The 22,813-nt window shown below is 45.4% G+C and overlaps 2 protein-coding genes across 5 annotated transcripts in view; one reads left to right on the top strand and one right to left on the bottom strand.

The window, feature by feature from the left end:
* The window catches only part of SPOCK3 (SPARC (osteonectin), cwcv and kazal like domains proteoglycan 3), a 570,187-nt gene extending 559,134 nt beyond the window's left edge, over positions 1–11,053 (bottom strand). For both annotated transcript variants that reach the window (XM_085882734.1, XM_085882736.1), the window contains exon 1: positions 10,925–11,053. The gene's annotated coding sequence lies outside the window, so the exon portion shown is untranslated. The remainder of the gene's footprint in view (positions 1–10,924) is intronic.
* A 10-nt stretch (positions 11,054–11,063) lies between these two features.
* Positions 11,064–22,813, top strand: part of DNA2 (DNA replication helicase/nuclease 2) — a 136,963-nt gene continuing 125,213 nt past the window's right edge. For all 3 annotated transcript variants that reach the window (XM_085882731.1, XM_085882729.1, XM_085882732.1), the window contains exon 1: positions 11,064–11,168. In XM_085882731.1, the coding sequence (XP_085738857.1) occupies positions 11,079–11,168 (90 nt within the window). In that variant the 5' untranslated portion in view covers positions 11,064–11,078. The remainder of the gene's footprint in view (positions 11,169–22,813) is intronic.

The raw sequence follows: 22,813 nt of genomic DNA, 5'->3' as shown, positions 1-22,813 counted from the left end.
GGAAGATTCTGTGCGAAAGAAATTAGAACTAGTTGCTGGACCAAGCACTGCGGAGAAAACACAAAATACAGCGTCAAAATGTGATGAAAACTGCATGCCAGAGGTGATCAAAAGCCTGAAAGAAAAATACGTTGTTTCGAGCCGTTCAGAGCAAATACGTATACTGACAATATTTGCTTGGAATATGAGCATCAGAGGGATGATGAGTGAATTCGGTTGCTCCCAAAGAATGGCTGTGCAAGCCAAAAATTTAGAGAAAGAAAATGGTATGCTATCGTCTCCAAATCCCAAATGGTAAAATATTGCCTGACGAAGTGAAATCCGCCGTAACCAAATTTTACCGAAGTGATGAAGTCAGCCGAATAATGCCGGTAAAAAAAGGACTGTGTGGTGGTCAGGAATGTACATGGAAAAGACAAAATTCAAAAGCGCCAGATACTCAACAATCTCAAGGAACTGTTTCAGAAATTCAAAGAGAAGAACCCTGGCTTGAAAGTTGGATTCGCAAAGTTCACCATGCTCCGTCCCTCGGAGTGTGTCCTGGCCGGTTCAGGCAGTACACACAGTGTATGTGTATGGACGATACATCAAAATGTGAAACTCATGATGTTTGGTTCCAAAATGCCACAGATAGCCGAACTTCCTAGCTATCATCATGTGATAGCACGCATAGTTTGTAACCCAGCACAACCGGCATGGTATTTCAGAACTTATGAAAGTTGCCCATCAATTGAAGACTTCAAAACCGAGCTACTGAGTGCTTATGAACTAGAGGATATTGATGAAATTCAGTTTAAACGGTGAACATCCACAAACAGATCTGAACTGAGCTCCATGGTCCTGCCTTTGGAAGAATTCATGAATCAATTCTGTGAACGCGTGGTGAAATTAGTGAGACACGACTTCATTGCCAAGGCCTAATCTCAGTTTATGAAAAACAAGAAAGATGAAATCGGTAAAGGAGAATTTGTCATTATTGGAGACTTCTCAGAGAACTATTCGTTTGTCGTACAGGATGCGGCCCAAGGATTCCATTGGAACTGCTCTCAAGCGACAATTCACCCCTGTGTTTACTATTTCAAATCGGACGATGGCAAATTAAACCACGATTCGTTCACGATTATATCAGAATGCAATACTCACGACGTTGTCTCAGTCCACCTCTTCCAAAGAATGCGCATTGAACACTTGAAATCTAGCTTTGGAAATGTAAAGAAACTTTACTATTTCTCAGAAGGTTGCGCTGGCCAATATAAGAATTGCAAATCCTTCATAAACCTATGTCGTCACAAATCAGAGTATGGTATTGACACAGAATGGCATTTTTTGCCATAAGTTATGGCAAGGGCCCTTCAGATGGCGTGGGAGGTACAGTCAAACGAGAAGCAACACGTGAGAACCTGCATAGACCTTACGACAGTCAAATTATTTCTCCAAAAGATCTTTTCGCCTTTGCTGAAAATGGGTTCAGGTCAGGTCAGGTATGGGAGCATGTGCCAGAACAGCGCGTCGCTGCGTCCACTTTCCGCCGGTACCCCAGGGGCCTCCGTCTGGCCATCCCCCAGACAGATGCCAGGCCCATCCCCATCTCCTTGAGATGATGGTCAACCTGTTGCAACCATGAGGCACGTGGTCGGCCCACTGGCCTCCTCCACTCATGAGACTCCCTCGCTGAGAGAATCTGGTGAGCAGGATCAGCGTCAGGAAAACGAGCCACATGTCCATACAGCCGCAACTGACGCTCACGGACTATGCAGGTAACAAATCTCATCCGAGTCTCTCTCAGCAACCGCTCGTTGGACACAAAATCCGACCAGCGATAGCCAAGGATTCTCCGAAGAGACCTGGTACCAAAGGAATTAAGTCTCCCTCTCAGATCCTTGGTCAGAGTCCAAGTCTCGCACCCATAGAGCAAGACTGGAAGTACCAAGGACCTGAAGACTCGGACTTTCGTCCTCCTGCACAGGTACCGGCAGCGCCACACCCCATGATCCAGTGAATCCATGACTCCCCAGGCCCGACCCAGACGTCTATTGACCTCTGACTCGCAGCCAGCAGAGACATGAATATCACTGCCAAGGTAAGTGAATCTCTCCACGACCTCAACATCCTCACCACAAACAGACACAGACAGGACAGCAGCATCCAAGATGTCACCGAAAGCCTGGATCTTAGTTTTGACCCAAGAAACCCGTAATCCCAACGGCTCCGACTCCTCATTCAGCACCTCGAGGGCCCCCAAGAGGATGTCTAAAGTCTCCGCAAAGATGACTGCATCATCTACAAAATCAAGGTCCGAGATCTTGACATTTCCAAACGATGCACCGCAACTTGATCTCTCCGACATCCTCCCTAAAATCCAGTCCATACAAGTGCTGAAAAGTGTGGGGGCCAGTACACACCCCTGAGGCACTCCAGTAACAACTGGAAATAAGTCAGAGATGGTACCACCACACTTCACAGCACTCTCAGTACCAGAGTAGAGTTCAGACATCAGATCGATCAGTTTTGGTGGCACCCCACGAAGACCAAGAATCCTCCAGAGGACATCCCAATTCACTGAATCGAACGCTTTACAGAGATCAACATAGGCTGCAAGTAGCCCCTGCCGAAACTCTCGTCTGCGTTCGGTGAGGACACGAAGTGCAAGGATACGGTCAATCGTTGACCTCTTTGGTGTAAAGCCTGACTGCTCTGGATGCTGGTGCTCAAGCAGATGGTGGCGAACCCTATCAAGAATTATCCGAGCAAAGACCTGGCCCGGCACTGAGAGCAGCGTCACCCCTCGGTAGTTGTTGCAGTCTTGGCGATCACCCTTCCCTTTCCAGAGAGGGACAACAAGGCCCCTCTTCCAGTCAGTTGGGATGATGCTTGTGTTCCAGGCAGAGCACAAAACTACATGCAACGACATGAGTGCAGCATTTCCACCAGCCTTGAGAAGTTCAGCATGGATGCCACAGATCCCTGGAGCTTTGCCCCGTTTCAACTGGTTCACCGCAGCCCGTGTTTCCACAAGCGAAGGTGGACCACAGTTGATTCGAGGGTCAGCAACAGGGATTGTAACACCCTTGATGTCCAACTCGACAGCTGGGGGATCAGCCTGGTACAACCGCTCAAAGTAACCGGCCCAGCGGGCCTTCACTTCAGACTCCTCCGTCAAGAGCCTACCACTCTCTGCTCGAACTGCAGTGCTCCGAGGGATGGGCTTGGATGAACGTAATGCGCGAATTCCCCTGTTAGCGGGACGAGAATCACCTGTCCACAGGTGATGCTCTACCCCCTCACAGATTCCTCACACATAGGCCTCCTTGTCCACCCTCAGTGCACGTACAGTTTTACGCCTCAGCTCCCTGAACAGCTCAGCTCTGCCATTCAGCCTGGCCCTGCGACTCTGGTCAATGGTATCCAGTGTCCCGTGAGAGACAAAATTCTTCTTTGCCCTGCGGTGAGCTCCAAGGCATCCACCGGCAACATCAAGGACGGTGGTCTTGAAGGTGCTCCACAACTCTTCCGGACCCCCCAAAGCACCCAGACCCCCCAAGTGTCCACTCAGCCTGTTCGCAAACTCCTCAGCTACTCTCTCATCCCTGAGCTTGGCAACATCCAGCCTAGGCTGGGATGGTACCATTCTCCAGGATTTAAGGTGCAGCTTTAGAGTTGCTACAACAAGCCTGTGGTCAGTATTGAGGAACTGAGCACTCCGGTAGACCCTGCAGTTCTGGATCATCCTCCAACGACCGTCAATGAGGACATGGTCAATCTCCTTTGCCACACCGCCAGCGTTGGAATACCAAGTCCAGCGATGAGCTTGTGGGCGCTGAAACCATGAACCAGCCACCCTAAGTCCATGACTTCTTGCAAAGTCAAGGAACTTAGTGCCATTCTGGTTCATAGTTCCTGACCCATGGGGACCAACACACACCTCATAACCATCCCTATCAGTTCCAGTCGATGCATTGAAATCCCCCAAGACTAGAAGTGTATCTCGTCTGGGGCACTGATCAACCACAGACTCGAGTGTGGCGTAGAATGCATCCTTCACGGTGAGATCACTCGCCTCAGTCGGAGCATAAACAGAGACCAGGGAAATGACACCTAAGGAGTGACGAATCCTTAATCTCATGATACGCTCGTTGACCGGTGTTACCTCAATTATCATTGGGGTCAGCTTATTGGACACAGCTACAGCAACTCCTTGGGTATGGTAACCATCAGAGCGACCAGACCAATAGTAGGTGTAACCACCCACCATTATCTCGCCGCAATCCAGTCTCCGAACCTCAGAGAGAGCTGCAATCCCGATGTCCAAACGCTTGAGCTCAGATGATAACAGAGACAGGTGATCATCCGCTCTTAGGGATAGGACATTCCAGGCGCCCACCCGAAGGGACCGCCTCAGGTTAACCCAAGGAGACCGCCGTCTGGTGGACGACACCTCAGCACCACTCCGACACACTCTCCCGCAATCTAACCCAGGGATGTTACCCCGTGGTTTCCCTCCTATCATCAAAGATTGGGGGTCCCGAAGGCTTTGCTCCACTCCTGTCATCCTGTGAGCTGCCCTGCGAAGGGTAGCTGCACAGGAGGTACTCCTACGGAGTGGGTTTTCAGATTTTTTTGCGTTTTTGCGTTTTGTGAAATGAAGGGTTTTACGGTGGCTGGAGTGCAAATCCTGCCACCAACCTCCTAATAAGAAGTGACCCAACTGCAGGAGGACGTCCGCAGACACAGTTGGGCACTAGATATGGATGGCCGTTGGCTCACAAGAAGCTCCTCCACCCTTTGACAGGTTTTGTTTTTAATCCTGCTGGGTGTCCATATCCAAACACCCTCCTCACCAGAAAACCTGGTGGGGGAGACGGTTTAGTCGCCGACAACCCGACCATGGAACAGGTTAATACAGGTTTACATGGTACCTGAAGCAGGTCACAGATCGAACCTGACCTGACTGGCAATGGGTTGAAAATGGGTTGAAGGAAATGAAGTTCGGTTACGGGATCCAAGAGGCGTATGACAAGGAAGAACGAAATCTGGAAGAAAGGTTAAAAACGGCCAAAACCATAGCTGGAACTCAAAAACTTCATGCTCTCATCCTTATTTCTGAAACTGCTCTTCAAGTACGCGAATTCAGCCTTAGCGAGGAACACCGTATCGAGTCAGCTATTTCAAAATCTTCACCAACTTTTAACGGGAAACTCAGGTTATGTCACAGTGCACTATGATGGAAATGGTGGCTTGCCTGCATCATGGAAGCCTTTCAGGACACTCATGAAGTGAAAGTGAATTTTCTTCATCCAAACGGGCCCGCAAATAGTTTCTTTTTTCCTGACATTGAAGATCACTGCATTTTAGACATTTCTGATATACTTCTTTCTGTAGAACCAAAAACTTCTACAGGTAGAACCGACACAATCAGAAAAAAGAAACACAGCTGTCAAATAAAACATTGGTTGGCAAAAAATCTTGACTATAATATGCTAGGAAAAACTCTTACTCATACTAGTATCGCTTCCAGTTCCTGCATGTGCATGTGGAAAATTTATGTACAATATACTGATATAGTGTATTGGAAATCTTGTGTTCAAATATTGTGCTGTGTATTGTGGCGTATTGTGTGTCCAGCACCCGAGTCCCCAAACAATAAAACCATAATCACACTTGAACCCATTGAGATCCCATTTTAATTTATGCTGAGGTGTTGGAGTATATGAAGGGGTATTCTCACATAAAAAAAATTGGGACCATGGGTTTGGCTGGGGAGCAGGGGCCCAAGGTCAAAGGGCGCCCCAAACTATAACTTTTTGAATTACTCTTTCAGAGTGATTTTACTTTACGCGATTCGAAAGATCTCGCTTTTACGAGCATTCTAATACCAAGATCATCCAAATCGGACCACTACAACCTGTGATATGGCCACTGGAAGACTGTGGGTCAATCGGGGGTGCCCAAATTTGGGGAGGCCCAAACATGGGCCCCGATTGGGCCCCAGGTGTGAAAATTGACACATAATGTTTTACCGTGGATACAAACACTTGCACAAAAAAGAGTGGAATCTAAGACGATGTGTCAAAAATTTTGCTGAAAAATGTGTACACTTGACATGGAACGCCCCACGAGGGAGCGTCTGCCCTGGGGGCCCAGCAACCAAGTTGTCTGTCAGTGCTCCTTTTGTACTCAGGGGGCCTGGTATTACCATTCTGCATTGGTTTTAGCCGTTCCGCTGTTCGGTTGAGCTAGCGCAACCAAAGGGAACCCGAACTAGGGAGCGTCTGTCCTGGGGGGCCCAGTGACCAAGTTGTCTGTCAGTGCTCCTTTTGTACTCAGGGGACCCCTTACTAGCATTCTGCGTTGGTTTAAGCCGTTCTGCTGTTCGGTTGAGCTAGCGTGATTTTCACGGCATCTAAATAGCGTCTGTCACCGGTATTCCAGTGGCGAAATTGTCTGTCATTGTTTATACCGTGTTACAAGCTATATAAATAATATCAGAAACCAACTTGGGGCCGTTCCGCTGCCAGGTTGAGCTCGCGCCGATTATGGGATATGGATATTGACCACACAATGTCAACCAAGCAGCAGTGTCCCGGCAGATGCAGAGTTCTGAGGTGAGAATATCATCTGGCATCTTACCATGAGGATGGCAATTGTTCCCCTCTTCGGTTGAGCTAAGCCCCGCGGGCTCCCGGTATATGACCTGTCCAGGATTTTTCCCAATAGCCAAGGAGACTGCTTTGGCAGCACCAATGCTCTGCACAGACTCTGGTCCCAGTGGATGTATATATATTATATATATATATATATATATATATATATATATATATATATATATATATATATATGTATCCCCCCCCCCCCCAAGCTCGACATTCCATCTGACAGATGACATACTCATTTATACAGTGCTTTGCCTGTACTGTACAACTATACCGACAGGATTGCCGAGAAATATGTGCACTCGCCTTTGAACTATCCAGCCCAGGTTCGAATCTCGACCCAACTATAAATTGTCACCTTCCCATGCAGGGTGATGCATGAATGCACAGTATGCCGTGTCCCTTGGATGGACGTTCAGTTGGTTGTCCCACCTGTTTCCATTCGTTGGTGGACATTAAAGACCCCACGATATATTTCGGTAAGAATAAGTGATAAGTTACTGCCAGCACCCTGAACAAATCACAAAATGCTGCCTTCTTCTGTGATTATCAAGTAGCTGGTCTTCTTGAAGGTTCCATGACACCAGGTTACACTGCTTGCTATGTTAGAGCCTTGTTGCTATCTGGGAAGCGGTTTTGTACTGTAAACAAATTAACTCGGCGATTCACATGTTTCATGTGAATGATCTTCTTTGGATACATAGAGCAGCCAATCATAATTACTGTTCAACTAGGAATAGCAATAACGAGATATGCTTCCAAATAAGGAAATACTCGTGTACACAATGCATGTCTATTTGGTGTTCGCTTCTGGTCTCGTCTTGTTTGGCTGCAATTAATATCCACATCCTATTTACTGTGCCCATGAAACCATTGCTTCCTTACATCCATGAGTCATTCAATCGGAGACTGAACAGCATTGTTATTGCTCACTGTCCTTGTTTTTTTTTTTCATGTAATGTACAAGGGTTCATGCAAAGGTTCCTCCTTGACTTGCAGACACTGTCAGAGAAAACAAAATTGCTCCCGTCATTGATTAATCACTTGCAGTGAGATCTCTACTTCGTACACACTTGTCCTGTCCACACGAAAGACAAGAGTGTTCAAAACTCGTGTCTGTCCTTAACCTCCACACACCATCTTTTTCCACAAATGGAAACAAGCCTTTATGCTATTACAGTCCAGCTGAGGAAAACATACAGCTGGAAGAAAGAGCACCGATGAATTTTATACCCAATGAAACCAAAACCATTTCAATGTGTACGAAAACTGACCAGGTAGGTTTATGGAAGTTCACAGGTGGATTGTGCTGTTTAAATGTAAACATAATTCTGCCCCACAGATGCAAAGAAACATGGAGCGTGAAACAACGGAGCAATTCCTCAATGTTAGCCTGGAGTGGTAATTTTAGTCAGGGAGAAACGTATTCCTTGCCGCGAGCAGGAATTACAGCACACGTTTAATGGATATCTTTTAAGGTACACCAATGACTGGATTAACTCTTTGTCTGCCATGCACCATCTCTGCATATTTTTCACATCGCCCCGACATCCTATCACTGAACCACCAGGTGCATCATCATTACAATCATGTATGCTGGGAGCATACGACAGAGGGAGGATGGGGGGGGGACAAAATCTCCACCATATTTGTGTACAGGGCTGGATTAAGGGTCGGAGGACCTCGTCGACCAGCGGGGGCACCGGGCTTGGGGTGAGCCTGTCATGTAGATATTGCAAGGAAGAACAAGAAAATTTGGCGCAGGAGGAGTCCATTCGGATTTGGTCCATCGTGCCTGAACAACACCAACTCAACTACCAGATATAATAAATCCGTCAAGCCACGACTTAATTTCATTGGGTGATGGGCAGGGGAGAGGGTGGGAGAGTGGGGATTTAAAAAGTTGGGCAAATACTGGGATAACACCGGTGTTACAATAGAAATTAAAACTTTTTGGGGGGCGAGGGAGGAGAGGAGTGTGGATGAAGACAGTTTTGGCATGAAGAATACACAACATCAACCACAAACAATCCCTTGATAAGACATTCGCTATACCTTTCACCACTGCCTGAACTCACAACCCCATCACCACTACATGCCCTTGCTCCCACTTCACCACTGCCTGCCCTCGTTACCCCCTTCACCACTGCATGCCCTCACAACCCCCATCACCACTACATGCCCTTGCTCCCACTTCACCACTGCCTGCCCTCACAACCCCCTTCACCACTGCCTGCCCTCACAGCCCCCTTCACCACGGCCTGCCCTCACAGCCCTCTTCACCACGGCCTGCCCTCGCTCCCCCTTCACCACTGCCTGAACTGACAACCCGAATCACCACTACATGCCCTTGCTCTCACTTCACCACTGCCTGCCCTCGCTCACACTCCACCACTGCCTGCCCTTGCTCACACTTCAGCACTGCCTGCCCTCGCTCACACTCCACCACTGCCTGCCCTTGCTCACACTTCAGCACTGCCTGCCCTCGCTCACACTTCACCACTGCCTGCCCTTGCTCACACTCCACCACTGCCTGCCCTTGCTCACACTCCACCACTGCCTGCCCTCGCTCACACTTCACCACTGCCTGCCCTTGCTCACACTCCACCACTGCCTGCCCTCGCTCACACTCCACCACTGCCTGCCCTTGCTCACACTTCAGCACTGCCTGCCCTCGCTCACACTCCACCACTGCCTGCCCTCGCTCACACTTCACCACCGCCTGCCCTCGCTCACACTTCACCACCGCCTGCCCTCGCTCACACTTCACCACCGCCTGCCCTCGCTCGCACTCCACCACTGCCTGCCCTCGCTCCCCCTTCACCACCGCCTGCCCTCGCTCACACTTCACCACTGCCTGCCCTCGCTATCCCCTTCACCACTGCCTGCCCTCGCTCACACTTCACCACTGCCTGCCCTCGCTCCCCCTTCACCACTGCCTGCCCTCGCTCACACTCCACCACTGCCTGCCCTCGCTCCCCCTTCACCACTGCCTGCACTTGCTACCCCCTCATAAGGTATTCAAAAGTTGAACAAACGGAGAGGGGACGCCGAAGACGACCCTTGTTTGGAACGTCATTTAATCTCGGCCCTGTTTGCGTACATCAGAGATAGATGACCCTCGTTGTCCAGTTGAAGGCTGGATAATGTACCCTGTTGTGTGTGGTTTATTCAGAGTTTCTTTCTACATTCATTGCCAGTCTCTTCTCAGCAGTTCCTTGTCGATATTTTTTTCAAGATGTCTCTCCACAGCTATTCCATCTTTGCTGTTGATGCCTTTCGGCATTTCACCATCCTCAGGTGGTTCTATATCCCATCCCCCTTCTGTCCAACCAGAGACAATTTAATCGTCTTTCTGTCCCTCAGGTGTTCTGTGAACACGGCTCGCGTTATCTCAGAGCCGCCTCATTGTCGACGACGCAGGCTTTCGGCGTCGTTGTACATCGTTATCCAATCCACGACGTACAATCAGTCAGTGGTTGTCACAATGGATTTCATTGTTGTTTAATTACAACCCTACAATTATCAAAACGGCCAGTCGAGAGAGCCGTTAATTGTGCAACTGAATAATTGCGCGGTTCTCTAATTAATATATACATATATATATATATATATATATATATATATATATATATATATATATATGTATGTATACATAGTACCGTTTCGATGGTGATTGTGGAGCTGGGTTACACTTCGTTAACTCCTCCAGCACACTTCGGACCGTTTCTCCCATCTTATCTGCAGCGACAGACGCGACAAACATTGGCGGATCCTGAGAGGAATAATGTGCCCTGAACGCGCGCCAAAAACCCCCAGCAAAGTCCTTCCTTCGAGGCAGACCGTCCGCTCTGAGAAGCGCAATTAGCGCAAATCGAAGCTAATGGCTCACTTAAGGTACAAGGAAATCCATTTCAGTTTCGCCTCAAGTTGAGCGCGAAAAGCAAGCTCGGCGCGCGCGCGCGAGCGACGAAGCCGAGAGCTCGAGAGTCTTCCCTCAGATATAAATTTATGATGAAAGAAACACGCCGCACCTCGCCGAAGCCGCGTCTCCACGGTAACGCTCGTTATGTGGAATGGATCGACGATCAAAAATGAATGTTCGGGGCGAGTCTATATATTCTCGTCATGCGATTGTGCGCTCGCTTCGTTGCGCTGGCCGAGGTACTTGTGTCGCGGTGTATATTTAAAAAACTCATAAGGTCGTAACGTCAGAACGAAGCACTGACGAACCGAAAAGGCGACAGACAGAATTGTCGAGGAAACTTTCTCACCTCCGTGCTCTCTCGTGCTGTCCGTGCAGAGACTCGTCCAGCGCGTCAGTGCGAATGCGCGCGGGGATCGCGAGCACGAAACCTCCAGCTGCACGGTGACGTCTCGGCTCGACTCCGCCCCCTTCCGCCCGCTCCGAAGGACGTACGTCACGCCATGACGTCATCACGTCGTGCGTATTACCAAGTGAAGGGAGAGACCAGCCGTGGGGGACCTCATTCGGAACGTTCTCGTCATATAACGAAGGTAACGAGTTCTTACGTAATGGTACACGATGTGACGACCTGTTGTCCTTCAACTGATATTCTTGGGTCAAGTGCATCGTCACTTATCAAGGCCCATCAAGCCTATAATTAGGCCTATCAAGCCTGCACGATAGAAGCTGCCACCTTATCGCTTATGGTTGTTTAGTAGTCCAGCGGAAATGTGAAAAAGCATGTTGTGACGTCATTATGAAGTTTTTTTTGGTTGATTCATCATCTCTGAGCTATCCTGAATCAGAATCAGCCTGGTGCCCCAGACTCGCACCCTTGAGGAATTTTTTTTTAAGAGGCGAAAAACAAAATGGCCGCCACCAACTTCAGATAAATTCTGTTTTGGGCGAAATCTTCACTTCTCATGCACTTACACACACAATCTTGGTGTCGACTACTATGTTTCATGCGACAGACAACGTAAACGTTGATGATTCTCTCAAGATTGGACGACAACAAATGGCGGAATTTGAATCTGGATGGCCAATAAGACACTAACCAAGAAAGTGACCCTGATGACTTCGACAAAAAGCATCAAGATGGATGGAAGGCCAGTATATGATACCGAATGGATCTACACCTGAGTCATATGTCTCCAACAATACAGGGATATTGATATCAAGGATGTCCTCTCTTACAAACTGTCCCCTGTCCCGGCCTCCTTGTTTGATGAGAGCGGTGCGATGCGGGCAGTCGAAAGCAATTCTGAGGCCAAAACTCCAAGTTGAGCAATCAAGTCGAATCCAAGGTGTTCCAGATGCTGTCATCATCAAAGGATGAGCCATGTTATGGACTGTACATTGGCCCACAAATGATACGGTTGAGGATTATGTGATCAACTTCATGGGAACCATCATATACCACCTGCAGTGTTGTGACGTATGTACCTGATTTTCGACAGGTACATCAAAATCAGCACGAAACAAATGACGAGATCCAGTCGAGCAAGTCATGATTCAAGTCGAAAACATCAACTCGACTTACACACAACACTTCCAGTGCAAAAAGTGGTCCTAAATGTAGCCGACAACAAAGTACAACTGATCGATTTGATCTGTCAGTATCTGATGACCCACATTGTGGACAACCAGACCAAACTGGTGATCACCGGAAAATATCCTACACCAGTACAAGTATGGAACAATTCCGCTCTCCAGAGACAGGATCTGAAAACACACCATGAAGAAGCAGATGTCATCATCCATCACTTAGTTAGAATTGTGTCAGGTGTCAGTGGTGACTCACACATCAAAGTGGTCTGCGATGATACAGATATCTTTGTCCTGTTGATTCATTTCTACCTCGAGGAAAAGATGACTGTGGATGTCAGCATGGAAAGTCCGTGTGATGGGAGGGCGAACGTAGACATTCGCCAAACAGCAATGAAACACAAAAGCATCACCAAATATCTGCCTGCTGTACATCCTCTGACCGGATGCGATATGTGTCGTATTTGTTTGGCATTGGAAAGGCCACAGCGCTGAAGGTACTAATGGGTGTACATCATCCCACCTAACTTGGTCAGCTGGAAGCAGACAATGAAAAGATGATATCTGAGGCAACTACCTTCATTGCTGCCTGTTATGGTTCCAAAGTCGAAGGTGATATGTCCACAAACCTGTATCAGTTGTGGAAGTCTAAGATGGCCAACTCCAAGATTACCTCTGCTCCGAAATTTAAGTCGTTGCCCCCATCGCATGATGCCTTTGTTCAACATGTACATCGCGCTCATCATCAAGTCATTATATGGAAATCGGCCACTCAGTCAGACCCTCTGAACTTGGATCCCATCAAGTATGGATGGCAAGAAGGTGAGGACGGTGCGACGTTGTGTCCAACCACACTTCCACCTTATGTGTCTGCTGCACCAGTCACCATTCTACAGCTGATCAAGTGTGGATGCTCCACCAGCCGGCCATGTTCCACTGGGAGGTGTGGTTGTGTGGCAGCACAGATGTCATGTTCGATGTTTTGCAGTTGTAATGCTGGATCAGACTGTTGTAATGAACAGACAAGGGCAGTAGCTGCTCATCACGACGACGATGACGAAGATTGAACATCATGTAGAACAATGCATCCTTAACAAAGTTAATATTTGTTTGCCTAAAAATAAAAGGTAATTTCAAAGTCATATACATGTACATACTTACTTAAAGACATAACCCAAAGTCATAGACAACTATCCACATGTCTCCGGATATATTTGTGTAAAAATCGTATTCCAATATAATCATCAATTCATTGATCATTGCAAGTAAGTAACTTCAGCTGTCATTGACTATTATTGTTCGTAGTATTAATATTTGAGGGTTCATCAAATTCAATTTCTTACTCGAAGTGATCAGTGGAACTGCAAAATAGCCATTTTTCATGTTAAAATGGTGGCCATCTTGAAAATATGAGACAGGTCTGAAATATACACCTTCAATTTTATCATTATCGGATTCCTTGACCATGAAAACATAGTAGTAGACACCAAGATTGTGTGTAAGTGCATTAGAAGTGAAGATATAGCCCAAAACAGAATTTATCGAAAGTCGGTGGCAGCCATTTTGTTTTTCGCCTCTAAAAAAAATTCCTCAAGGGTGCGAGTCTGGGGCACCCGGCTGATTCTGATTCAGGATAGCTCAGAGATGATGAATCAACCAAAAAACTTCATAATGACGCTAAAGCACGCTTTGCCCTGAAATGGCTGTTTGGCATCTAGATTATATCTGTGTTCTATACTTTAAAAATGCCGAGTGTGAATCAAGCAAGCATTTATAAGTCTGTGGTTTTACTCTGACAGGATTCGAACCTTCGACCGGCCAGACTCAAAGCGGTCTTCCAACGGTCTAAACATTTCGCCACCGATTCTTCTTCATTTAGAGACCACGTGTGTACCATGATCGTTCAATCGCTTCTTGTGCTCTAATATGAAACCGAGTTCGGTGTATTGTCGCAAATCGTGTAATGAGAGGCCGCATGGAGTTTAAATGCCACTGTACTGATGCCACTGTGTCACGAATCCCAGGGGTCACACCTCACTCGGACCCTGAACTCCAGTTGCTATCAGTGTACAATTAGAACCGAGCTGCCTACCTCGAGGAATGTACCAAACGGTTTTACCTCCTCACGAAGTCAAGAATCTGATATATTTACCTCTACCGCCGAAGGTGGATGAAGGTTATGTTCTCACCTCTGTGAGCACATCTCAAACAGTTATGAATTAGATTCGGATGAAACTTGGTGGACAGATTGAGTGTGTGACAATTATGTCAAGAATTAATTGATTCGATTTTGGAGGTCCGGTGGGACACAAAACTAAACTGTTCAGCCTGGCAGAGGTATTCGCTCTACCGAGTGCCATTCTAGTTAGATTTCATATTATGACCTAAACTATACATATATGGTTCACAGGGGCTGGCAGGATTACATCGAGGTATGCACACACTCTTATAAGCTGTCTCGCCTGGGTTCGAATCCTGACCCAGCTATAAACTGTCATCTTGGTATTTCATCAATATGAGTAGCATCCCTCGGATGGACGTTAAACTGGGCATCCTGTCTGCTGGCATTAGTTGGAGGACATTAAGGATCCCACAGTATCCTCCATAAAGAAGAGTACGCAAGCTTTCACCAGCACCATGAACAAATTCCAAATTCCTGCCCCAATCTTAGTCGAACGTCAGGCCTGGCCAGCCGTTTCGTGTTCTTGTAGGGAATAATTGTGGCCGTTAAAGACTAGGGGGAAGAAGACGTGTATGTCTCAAGTTGAAGAAATTCCAAGTTTGCAAAAATAAATCCTTTTATTCTCTAACTATACACAGAAATTAACGAGCCTGTCAAACTGGTTGGTTAGCTGTGAACAAATTATTTATGCAATACACAACACCACTTTTGCAATTTACCGCAATATAGCATGTAAATCGAGCTCTGCACAAAGAGTAATGGTTGAACATTTTTTTAAGCAAAAGCATTTACAAACGTTTACATATTACAACTTGCAAGTTTGAGAATACAAATAATGCTTACAAATATAATTTGCAAACTTAAACATTCTTCCCCCACATCCCTTAATTGTCCAAGTTTCCCTAAATTGGTCTCCTTTTTTTTTCTTTTCCTCTCTCTCTCTCTCTCTCTCTCTCTCTCTCTCTCTCTCTCTCTCTCTCTCTCTCTCTCTCTCTCTCTCTCTCTCTGTCTCTGTCTCTGTCTCTGTCTCTGTCTCTGTCTCTGTCTCTGTCTCTGTCTCTCCCTCTCTCTCACTGTCTCTGTCTCTCTCTCCCTCTATCTAACTGTCTCTGTCTCTCTCTCCCTCTCTCACTGTCTCTGTCTCTCTCTCTCCCTCACTCTCACTGTCTCTGTCTCTCTCTCCCTCGCTCTCACTGTCTCTGTCTCTCTCTCCCTCTCTCTCACTGTCTCTGTCTCTCTCTCTCTCTCTCTCTCTCTCTCTCTCTCCCTCTCTCTCACTGTCTCTCTCTCTCTCTCTCTCTCTCTCTCTCTCTCTCTCTCTCTCTCTCTCTCTCTCTCTCTCTCTCTCTCTCTCTCTCTCTCTCTCTCTCTCTCTCTCTCCCCCGCCGTTCCTTTTGTTCTGTTACATCCTGATCCGACAAGCCTCGACTTTGTGGACAAAAAAAACAAACATTACAAATGACACCACTTCTTGCTCTTCTGTGAACCTTGAAATTTTTTAAAGAAAAAAAACAACAACATTGTACACAAAAGACAACATTTAAGACACAAAGATTCTTCACCCAGGTCTTATTTTACCACCGAACATTTCTGAAGTCGCTGTGTCGTTCTCTTTCCAGAAGCAAGGGGAAGATTTCAGTCTCGGTGATGGTGAGAAACATCAGGATCACATCAAGGATAACGTCCTGTAACACCTGACTGTCGAACTAACTGGGCATGCATTGACCCTTCAATGAGGGTCTTACTTCATCTTACTCATCTGTCGTGGAATTAACACAGCAGAAATATTTATAAGTAGACATAATTTGACGACACGACGTCAACCGATATGCCTCCTCACACATTATTGCATCATTATAAACACTTGTACCAAGTTTGACTTTGATCCCTTCAGCCGTTCTTCAGTTATCGCAGTAACGAAAACCTATCACGGACGGAGAGACAACCCGAAAACATAATGCCTCCGGCAAGCTCCTCTTTCCTCCCCACCCCCCGCCACCCACCACCTCCACAACATGTCCAACCCTGGCCAAAGTCAAAATTCCTTTCTTGTGTGGTAGAGAAGAGGGTCAGGTGTGACAAAAGGGAAGCTAGGGAAAGTTTCCTCCACCATGAGCTTCTTTTACTGGCCCTTCCCCTTGCAAGTGGGCAAACAGAAGAAGCCCTTTCTGTCCGGTGGGGACAATATGGAAGTAAAGTCCAATATATCCTCTCTGTAAAGTTCCAAGATGGTCACCATGAAGGACATGGACTGAAGACACTTCTATGCACTTATAAAATCAATAAATCACAATGCAAGCCCGACATGTCCACCCCTTATTCAATGCTTGTAACAGTATATTACCAACCCATCAAAATTTGATGCTGCATTTGACAGCACTTGAGGATTCCCGTTATGTCTAACTGTTCTGTGCAAATTACAAACGACAGCTTTCGAGTGCCATGGATTGGAAATGTCAGTAAAACGTACAGTTATAAGAAAGACTATCTGATGTAATTGGACATAGTACAACATTGAATAGATAAACGATCTTTGTTTCCCAACCGAGCAGCCTCTCATCTGATTTTGTCCTTAAAGTGTAGAAAAGTAGAAAACTATTTTAAACTGTAACGTTAAAAAAAAATGTTGCATCTTTGCAAATACTGCAACAAAGTGTAAGATATACATTTCAGTGAGAGATTTATAATGGCAGAAAACTTTTACAAAGTTGCGACTTTAAGTTTAAACCTTAGGTGTGTTTAATCAATAAAAGTGTACAACACATCAGTAACCAAATAAGCTTGTGAAAAGAGTCAGACTGTTCGTTATGAAATTGCAATGATCAGTCAACAGTCAACTGAGAAGCTTCATTAGTGTCGCAATATAAATCAAAGTTATTCCAGCTTATGGAGAACACCATTACGCATTCTAAGGATTAGCATTTGCTCATAGTTGTTAAAGATCTCATGGTGCATTTGAAAAAGAGCATGCTATTGTGTGCCGGATACCCTGGACAATCCCCAAATTTCTCTCCCTGACAACATCTGCAGGGGAAAGTGGGCACCAACGTAATGGCTAAATCCCAACGCAATACCTCTGAAAACATAAATCACAATATCTCAGCTTCTCCAAAATATGTGGTGAGAAATTGTGATTGACAAGAGATCAGCTGATATCACCACTTATAGGGTATTAAATGACGCATCAGAAAATATGGATACAACCACGACTAGATAAATCTTGGTACGAATGTGAAGGATTTGTGAAATAAACTGATAGAAATGTTTAAAATAGTGAAGGGTAAAGACAAAATAAATGGAGAAGAGTTTTTCAGCAGAACGGAGGGTGACAGGATCAGGGGCCACATCTGGAGAGTTAAAAAAGAAAAGGAGAGTTAGGACAGTAGTTAGGCAGGGATCTTTCACTCAGAGTAGTTACTGCATTAAATAGTCTCCCTGGAAAGGCAGCAGAAACAGTAGATAGGTATAAATTTGAGTTGGATCGGTACAGATGAGCATTGGGGATTTAGGGGTACACGGAGCTTGTCAGGACTGGTATGAAGATTAAAAAACGTATGGAGCTGTCAGGACTGGTTTGTAGATCTCAGCAAAAAAATTAAAATTAAAAACACCCTGGTGAAGACCCTGTGGCCAATTGTTCTCCTCTGCAGTCCCACCTTCCTCCAGCCACCCCCTTCAAAAAAAAACAGTAAAATTAATTAAATCAACCGATAGATTGAATTGATGTAGTCATCATCATCATTTGGTATGCAGCGTGAGGCTACTGGTTTACATCATTGCTGGTAGCATGTACCGACAGATGCAGTGCCCCCTGTAGGTAATAGCACAAATTTGGAATTTGGCTATGGTGCCAGTGATAGCTCGCCTACTCTTCGCGAAGGACATCATGAGATCTTTCATGTCCACAAATGTCTGCTGGTAGACGGGGACCCCCAGTTTAACATCTATCTGAGGGACAACACACTCACATTGATGAATCGTCCTGCTGGAAAAACACCAGGATGACAGTTTATAACTGGGCTGGCATTCAAACCCAGGCTACACAGCTTAGAGGTGTGTGTGCATACCTCAAGGCCATTCTGCCAGCCCAATTAATATGGTGTTGATGTGGAACAGGAATGATGGGGTAATTGGTGTCCATTTCTTTATATATCCTTGTACACAATGAGAACTCTAACTTTAAGCAAACAAGACAGCCCACTTTACCCCCCCCCATACTCCCCAGACCCCCACCTCATAATCCCACATCTCTTCTGAAAAACTGTGTATTCCATGATGCAGTTTCCCCTGATATCACTAGCATCAGACGGCTGTTCAGTTGGTTCGGATTGTGATGATTGATAACCATGGACGCCAATACCAGACAGCTTCAAGAATGCCCATATATCTGACCTATAAATTCCAGCACCTCCTTGTGGAAGGACTTGACTACAAAAATAAAATTGCCTCTACATTTTCAAGTTCCTAGTTCATCCCAAGCTTGCAAACCTTTTGTTTATCTTTTATGTCACTTTAATATTGATCAACTTCCACATTTCGTTCTTATTGTAGAGAGGCAAGAAGGTGCATCCTTCAACTAAGTTCTCACCTTACTGTTTGAACCACAATCATTACCGCTCTGGTGTTGTATGTGACCTTCTCCTTTTTTGTAGGTTCTTTGCTTTCTTCCCAACAAAGTCAGCAAAATTTTGCAATTATCATGAAAAATAACTCCAACTTTTACAACGATAAATTATTCTGAAAGTGCCTTCAGTGAGAAACAAGGCAGAATGCTTTCACTTAACAAGGTTATTGCTGCAAATTAAGCTTGCTCCTCAAAGCCATTTCTTCACCATTCTCATAATCTCAATTCCTTAACACCTTAACTCCTATTCCTTGGGACCACGAAACTCGTTATGACAACCCATGATGGTAACAACAATGCAACTTCAATTTATCCTGTAGCTTATTTCTACAATGGTTTTTCTACCATTTCTTCATACAAAAGTCAAGGCTCATGGAGGAGGAAAGCTTACAGGCAACGAGGGAGCTTCAACTGACAAGAGGAAACAGTGAGTTATTGGGAGGAGGTGATCGGGAATAAAAATGAATTATGAATGGAAATGGGAGTTGCAACCTTGAAGCAGTGGAGGGAAGAACGCGATTAGACAGACATGGAGGCTATTTCGCAGCTGGGAAAAGAGAGAGATAAGGAATGCACATGAAAAAGAAGCCTGGACTCTGAAAAATTCACAGTTCGACTTTCAGAGTCCAGGAGTTGTTGGATCACAATCATCCTGGTAGAGCTGGAAGTGAAGAAAGGCAGAAAGGGCAGAGGGACCAGGACCAGAGAGGTAGATGATGTATGGATGGGTTTTCTTAGAAGGAGTCAGTAGATCAAAAGACCATCAACCAGTCTTCTGTGATTCATTGATAGACCGTGTTCATCAGCATCCTGATAGCCAATGTATATTTCAGAGCCTGGGTTTCAGAGAGAGAGAGCGAGAGTACCGGTTGGCCAGTTCACAAGAGAGACCATTCTTGGCCATTCGCTGAACTTTTGAACCAAGCTTTCTGATCATGGGACTTCATACTATCTGCTTAAGCTTTTTACATCCTGTACTATACTGTGAGAATCCTCTCCTCGGGGAGAAGAAAAGGTTCAATCTTGAACCTTATATTTCTGGAGCAGCATGAAATGCTTTGTTTAAACCATTGCATTCTGTGAATACCAAGCAATTTTCTATCAACAATAAGTCCACACCATTCTCACACAGTTAATGCATCTTCAAATTTACAGATAAAAGAGGCTTCTTCTGGAATATCAAGTCTAAATTAGATTCCAAAAACAAGCAAACCACCTTAAAATAAAACAGCACATGATCATGGCACATAAAGGGTTCCTGCACAACAGCCATTGTAAAAATAAAAAGTACATAAAATAAAAATGATATATATATATATATATATATATATATATATATATATATATATATATATATATATATATATATACATACACATATACAATCCTGGTGTTGGCGCAGTGGTTAGGGCAGCGGCTTGAGATCCAAAAGGTCCTGAGTTCAAGCCCCGTTGGGCCACTGAATTAATACACCAGGGGGTTGACTCAACCTGTCATCCTTCCGAGGTTGGTGAAATGAGTGCCATTGTACTGGGCCGGTGTATACCCCGGTTAAAATAGGTGTACCATATCCCTGTGTCGTAAGAGGCGACCAGGGTTGCGTCAGGAAGGGCATCCGGTGTAAAACATGTGCCAAATCACTATGAGGATCATACGGATGATCCGCTGTGGCGACCCCTAACGGGAGCAGCCGAAAGAAGAAGAAGAAGATATACATATACAGTATGTACATATTCATATATATATATATATATATATATACATATACAGTATGTACATATTCATATATATATATATATATATATATATATATATATATATATATATATATACATATACAGTATGTACATATTCATATATATATTTATATATATATATATATATACATTGTTTCGGCCACGGGTACCGAGTGTATTATGAGGGGGTTTAATCCCCTTTTGTTTTCGGAAGAGCCGGACCTGGGGCCACTGCTCACAATTAAGTTTGTGGTATGGTGGGTCACTTTAGAACCACAAACGCCAATCAGTTAACCACGAGTTCCAGTGTCCACTGTCTAAGTTTGCCGTTTTACTCGAGATCACATGGTTTCTTGAATGGGGAGCGTGCCCTCGGCAAAGCACCAATCTTATCTTGATTAGAACTTAATTATGGTGGCCGGGCGTTTAACCGCTGGTGCGTGCCGACTATTACAGGTCAATTTGTGTGGTAATTACCTCCCAGGCTATCTAGGTTCAGACAATGCTGGATCAATGGAAGGAAAGGACAAGCACGGATAGGTTGGAATGTCAACAAAGCAATTTATTAATAAGAAAATATATAAATAAAAATCAATCAAAATAATCGTAAGCAAATAAATAATCAATCAGGCACTCAGAGAAAAAGGAACAAAGAACAGATGTTTATCTCTATGCCTTAACAATTAAACATGAGACAAGGGTACACAGCAGATCATTCAAGGGGTTGGGGGGGGGGGAAGAGAAATCATCTCTCTCACCAAATAGAAGTCGTATGTCAAATAAAAACGTCCTGAAATGTGTGAGCGTGCCTTGTCCATTGCCAGCGCCCAACCTTGCCGTGCACCCACTCGTGAACAGGCTTGAATGCCAATTGACATTACCCCCAAGAATCAGGTACGCCAAGAGCAGGTCTCAAGCAGAATGAGCATTAACGGTCCGAGCGTCACTCACCACCAAGAGCCACAACCGACGGACATCTGTGAGTAGCTGTGAGACATTGTGAAGTGCTGAGGCACTGAGGGGCTGTGAGGAACTGTGAGAAGCTGTAAGGCACTAAGTTGCTGTGAGAAGCTGTAAGGCGCTGAGACTGTCACCAACTCACTGGCGCCGACTGACTGGTGCCGACTGATTGACTGGAACTGACTGAAATACTCTCAAAGCTGTCAGAACCGCAACCAGCTATCGCCAACTGACTGGAAAAGCCGGCTGACTGATGCAGACTCACTGACACCAACTGACTGGTCTGACTGACGGCGACTCACTGACTGGTTGTCGACTGACCGGTCAATAATGGACCCCTCGTCCTATTTTTATAGGCGGCCCATTTGAGCGGGCGCAGACTCAAGCCAAATCCACCCTGCCCCATTTTCAAATCATTGCCCGTGACAACCTGCCCTTCCCGCGACCATTCCTGGCCTACGATGCCATGCTTGTGGTGCTGGACGAACGGCAGAAAGCAACCATTTGCCAGAATTACCAAGCGAAAACGTAAAGCACTCATAAAACGTCAACAACAATTATCACCTCAATGTTCAGCCCGATACGAAAAAGAGCCAGTTAGCATACGTAGAGCTGCTGAACGGGTGTCAAACGTCATTGGAAAAAGGCGGGTGGCGGCATCGGTGAAAGAAGCGGGTGTCAACGTCGATGGAAAAAGGTAGGTGTCGAAACTCCGTTGGGCTAACGGCTATTTCACGTGCATGAATGTATGTCATAAAGAGAAAAAGTAGCTTTCCATAAGAGAGGGAATCTATTCTTTACCCTTCTCAACGCATCACATTTAGAATCCCACCAGACATGAGGATAGGTCTATCCTGGACATACTTTTCGGGAAATAACTATTTGAGGACCTGGATGTTTGTATGCATTCATCGGATCGGATTCTGAAATCCGTAACAATATATTTATATGTATGTATGTATGTATATATATATATATATATATATATATATATATATATATATATATATATATATATATATATATATATATATATATATATATATATGTGTGTGTATACAGTAGACTAGGCGTAAGTCGGCAGCGTGTAACTCGTCACTTCGCCTAAGTCAGCAGCGTCAAAAAGTCCCGAATTTATCTCATGTT

The sequence above is a fragment of the Eptatretus burgeri genome, chromosome 5 (genome assembly GCF_056783735.1).
Source record: "Eptatretus burgeri isolate ZD-2024b chromosome 5, Ebu_testis_v1, whole genome shotgun sequence".
In the NCBI taxonomy this organism is placed as follows: domain Eukaryota; kingdom Metazoa; phylum Chordata; class Myxini; order Myxiniformes; family Myxinidae; genus Eptatretus; species Eptatretus burgeri.
This window is presented reverse-complemented; position numbering and strand designations above follow the sequence as displayed.